Source organism: Frankliniella occidentalis, unplaced genomic scaffold, assembly GCF_000697945.3.
Source record: "Frankliniella occidentalis isolate FOCC.00 unplaced genomic scaffold, Focc_3.1 Scaffold31, whole genome shotgun sequence".
NCBI classification, from domain to species: Eukaryota; Metazoa; Arthropoda; class Insecta; order Thysanoptera; family Thripidae; genus Frankliniella; species Frankliniella occidentalis.
The window spans coordinates 196,759-201,955 of NW_026267161.1; the positions used below are offsets into that span (position 1 = coordinate 196,759).

Below are 5,197 nucleotides of genomic sequence, written 5' to 3' on the forward strand. Positions count from 1 at the left end.
CCCAGCCCTTTAATTAATCTTCTCAACCCTTCTTTTGCCCCCCACCCCCTCCCCACCCTGCCGGCAGCCCCGGCGCTCGGCGAGGCCTGCCTGCGCTCCCACCAACACCAGCCAATCCCAAATGCTTTGGCACTTCAGTTCCCCTCGTCAAACACCGGCCCGAGGGCGAGCCTGGCGAGGCGCGCCGGCCGCGGCGACTCACTCGCAGGCACCCCGCAGCCTGCCGCCGCGCCAGCGCCAGCGCTGCTGGAACTGGCTGATGGAAACCATGATTGAACGTCGTCGGCGATGTTGTTTGCGCCCTGCGGCGGCCTGGCAGAGCGTCAGCTAGACGCGTACCGAGGGGTACCGGAGTTTCGTAAAACCGTTTGAAATATGAAAGTTTTATTCATCCACACAGTGTCATTGTTCCAGGTGACGTGCGGATATGAAAGTGTGGTGGGTGGGTGGCCCGAGCGTTCTTCCTATGCTATATCCAGTTAAGAATTTTGTCGTTTCCACGCTCAGCGCGCGCTCACGCTGGCGTGAGCGCGGAGGGCGAGAGGGGAAGCGGGGGACGAAGAGGGTTAGCAGTTCTTCCGCCGCTGCCTCCCCGCACCCTGCCCCTCGCCCACCTCACGCCGGCGTGAGCGCGCGCTGCGCAAAGCGAGGAAACGACCAATTCTTAACTGGATATGGCACAATCCCTATCACCGTCGCGCCCCCGCGTAGCCTCCCAATCGCACAAAGACGTCTCCCCCGCCCCTCATTTTCCCCCCATGTCCCAGTGGGCCCGTCGAGCCAATACCGAGCCACCCGAGGACCTGCTGGGTCCAGATGAGTCCCACAGAGACGAAAGTAATTCCGGTGAATCTAATTTTTCATCCAATCAATCATGCTTCAGACCGACTCTGTCGGCCCATGAGGGGGGGGGGGTGACTGCTGAACAGTTGTGCCCGTTTATACCTCGGCACCGCGTCCCACCCTTTCTCCCCGGGGCTCTATCGCAAGACTATCGCCTCGTTCCCCGACCATCCGAACCCCCACCCCACTCACGCGTGAGAAATATCCCTACTAAGTCGCATCGATGGCTGTAAGGGTGGAGAGGTCAGTTGTTTGGCACTTCTCGTTTAATCCCACGCCGAACACGCCCAAACTCCTTCATGCCCCGGCTGCGCTTGCAGAGCCCGCTCAACATGCCTCCTTCAGCTCCAAAGCTCCGCCCAAATTGAGCGGGGCGGCTGCTGCAGCCGCAAGGCCACGCGGCTCTATTCCGCATCGCGTGGAATCCAAACTAAGTCAACTTTATCACGACTGTAATCTAAACACACACCGGCAATCCCCCTACTTACAGCCCCACCAGGCCCGCCACTACACAACTCAAAGCACCAGACTTCAAACACGTTTTTGGGCCGGCTGAGAGAAGTTCCTATTTCAACTATTCACTTTCCTGTTAACAAGCAAGTCCACAATTAAAAAGTACTTTGGGATCTCTGAATGGATTTTTTCCCACATCGTTTTGAACAATAGTCTGCCGTATCGTGACTCTTTTGACACAAACCATGAAATAAAAATACTCCAGCGGCACCAAGTTTGAGTCTCCACTTAATGTGAGCACTGACCCTAAACTACACTTGAACTATAGAAAACTACAGTTTAACTATAGAAAAAGTACCAGTTCTTTCGGACAACTATAGTTTTGAACAGTTCTAGAGTTTAAAGTTTTTCTTGAAGATGTGCCCTATCAAGCGAAGAAAAGTGTATCGTAAATGCCAAAATCCGAAAAAAGGCCATTGAAATGTCGACTGATGACATCTTGTACGAACTCGTGTGGGAACGTTTTTCTGGGCGAGTCTAAACAGGCAAAGAAAACATAATAAATGCTTTCCCGATTTAACGGACGGTTGACGGTCGCTTCGTGTAACGACCGACCGGTCCCTTTCTCCTGGCCTGGCAATAACTCCATCGTAGACTCATTGCCAATCCAGCTTTTGTCCATCTCGCGACAGCTGGTCTAATGCGATGCGCGAAGGTGGAAAATCACTCCAGCGATTCGCAACTTTAGCGAATAAATGACGACGGATTCACTGGCGTATTGACAAGGGCTGCTGAGAGGTGGGGATGAGAGAAATGCTCACTTGACAAGCCATCAGGTCCACGTCTCTTCTAAAAAAAAAGTGGAAGGAGAAAGACTAATTTTTGTGATTTATATTAGGTATCTATCATTCATATTCACTATCGCGATTTACTCTATCCGTGGAATTTTCATTTGGCACGGAGTCTGTTAGACTCGAGGAGTTGAGGAAGTACTGAAGTAACTGTCAAATTGACTCGGCACTTGGTGTTGTGGGTTCGAATCCCGCGTACCGCTGATGGTATGGCCTGTGAATCTGGGTTTCAGTCTTGCTCACCTTGCGACAAACGTAAGTGCAACAACCAAGTCCTCTTCAATCCGTTTAAGTAGCTTTCATTAGCTGGCGCGGGGCTCGTGTGAAATACGGGTGAGGCAGATCTTTTCCCCCGCTTGCTTTATTTTCAAAATTAATATAGGAATGGAGACCTCTCCAAGTGTATGGATTTTTATTCGCTCACCTACAAGTGTGGTGGACCATACAGTACCACGTGCATACCAGTTATTGCACACTTTCGTTTTCAATGTAACTAGATTTTAATTGTACGAATTTAAGCAGCCACACAATTATTCTGCGCTGATTTTAACATCTTTGTCCATTCAATACGAAAAAATGCACTTCTGAGCACAAATTAGTATAAAAAGAAACGCAGGTTGAACTTAGCGCGAAAGTTTCCACAAATAAAATATACAAATACAATTAGCGTGCACGAACCTGCCTGGTTCAGCCTCTGAATGCTTTCATAGCGCCTGATAGGTGTGCAACATCTTCGCTGCAGTGCAAGCCTGTACTGCGGGTTGGCCTACCCTATGTCTCGCAGGCACCAAGCATCCCCTAACTAGCCTAAACCTGAGAAAAAACTGTATGATTCTTTGGATTGTAGTCATGTTGTATTAAGCCTGCTACACGGGGCTATACGGTAGGAATACTATTTGAGTGTGTGTGTCTGCAGGGACGCTGTTCCTTGTGCGTAGATGGTTGATTGTTGGGTTTAGTGTTGTACTGTTGCTCTTATAGATACTTCGCGAATTTAACAGAACGACGGATAGCAGTTGAATTTTCTTTATTTTTGGTAACAGGAGAGCGTTTAAAAGCACAACCACGCATTACAATGATCTCCGAGTCACGAGTAATTCGAACAAAACCATTCCGAATTCAGTGAGAAGTCGAATGTCCTCAGGTTGTAGTCGACGAATTGATTAACAGAGATATTTTATCTAAGACATCTACTGATGAAAATAAATATTTAGAGAAACAAAGGCAGAGGTACCACGAGATAACAATATCTTCAGTGAAGATTGAGTAACGAATATCGAAACGTATTCTACATAATATTTAGCTTATTATTAACATCACATCATTTGATATCAAAATAGAGTAAGAATTTCATTCACAGAAGGATAAAAAGTCTAATGTCAAAATAAATTAGGCTATTCAATTTTTTTCGAACAAAACGTAATGATCGAACTTCATAGTTCTAATAGAAGATCCTTATACATGAATAAGTAATGGTAAATTACTGTATAATTGAAGCACGACTCGGCAAAAAGTACCGGAAGAACTGATGAACACAATTTAGCCTTGGCCTCAAGTCTCAAGTAAAATATATAGATTTGGGATCGATACACTCATCTCCATTCTCAAAATTGTTTGGAAATTCTCATTACTGCTGTAAACATCCTTCATGGAACGTACTTAATGGTCCCTAAAATGAATTGAAACATGATAACACAGACATCAATAGCTAAGATATACATATAAATATTGCAGTCCATAAAGAAACACACACACATTGGTGGAAAGTAAAGAGAACAGTTCAATTTTACACGTCTTTTTTCAATGATATTTACCAGTCTTGTGAGCGCATTATAAAGGAGAGAAATTTTTCAGATCAATCAGTAGAGGCGATAGAACAGTATTTTAAAAAGTAGAGCCGGCTACCAGCCGAATTTACTGACGACGCACACAATTTTGACCTGGCCGGGTCGCTTTAAATCTCTCTCAGCCTCTCCTCGTCTGTGAACAGCGACATGTCGAAGACGCAGCGACCGTCGTGGCCACCCTTGGGCCCGACGGGGTCGACCGGCTCCAGGATGTCGTCGGCCGGCGTGATGCCCTCGGCGCGCATCTCGTCCCGCACCTGAAAGCCGTGCAAACAGTTAGGGACTACTCCTCAAGTGCAAGAGGGACCGCACTGGAAACCCGAATGTGTGAATGTCGCACATCTGTAGGTGTGTGAATGCCCATTCGTACAGTCAAGAGCGCATCAGGAAGTAAAGGTGTGCATTTTCATTGGAAATGCACACAATCGAGCCTTCAACATGTGCACGAATGTCGTTCACAGGTGTGCGACACAAACTTGGGTTTCCGGTCGTGCGTGTTTACGGACGGTCCCTGCTTCCGCGGGGGCGGGGCTTAAGCGTGGCCTGATGAGTATAGATAGCTGGGGTGGCAAGGGGCGGCCACGAGTCTATTAGTAGGTCCTGATTTATGGACGTGCCCTGCCTCACTCCTGATCAAGATGAATTGCCGTCCTCCCCCTGCCCCCTCACCCCAACTTCCCCTCAGCCGCACCGTGCGGCGGAAGGGCATGACTAGGGGATCGTTCTATTGCCCGCGCTCAAGTGCATCTTAAGTTGCATTTTCTTCATGTTTCTGTATAAAATGATGGTTAAATAAATATACCTTTTCGACTCGGCGCATGACGCGGAGCAGGTTGCGGCCCGCCACCTTCTGCAGGTCTATCCCGGTCCAGTTGCCGGAGCGGAGCAGCTCGACGAACAGGTCCGGGTACCGTGACACGTCCTCCAGGCCCGTCGGCGTCCTGCGTGGGGACGGAGGCACGTCAGGTATGCGATGACAACAACCGGCGGACGCCGCAACAACGTTAATGCTACTCACTTATTCACGCCATCGAAGTCGCCGCCCACTCCAATGTGGTCCGGTCCTATTCTTCTCCGAATGTAGTTAATGTGCGCTGTAACAGAAAACAAAAGTTTCCCTATTTCAGTCGGATAATTAAATTTATAATGCAGCAAAGGCGGAGAAAACCAGAGGAGGCAGGGCTGGGGGGACGGGGATGGGGG

General features: G+C 48.6%; 1 protein-coding gene across 1 annotated transcript in view; it reads right to left on the minus strand.

Moving 5' to 3' along the window:
- Positions 1-3,157: 3,157 nt before the first annotated feature.
- LOC113203200 (dipeptidase 1-like) overlaps positions 3,158-5,197 on the minus strand; it is a 29,109-nt gene continuing 27,069 nt past the window's right edge. The window contains exons 6-8 of the mRNA XM_052265812.1: positions 5,013-5,088; positions 4,797-4,935; positions 3,158-4,251 (exon numbers count right to left, since the gene is read on the minus strand). Of these exons, the coding sequence (XP_052121772.1) occupies positions 4,102-4,251; positions 4,797-4,935; positions 5,013-5,088 (365 nt within the window). The 3' untranslated portion in view covers positions 3,158-4,101. The remainder of the gene's footprint in view (positions 4,252-4,796; positions 4,936-5,012; positions 5,089-5,197) is intronic.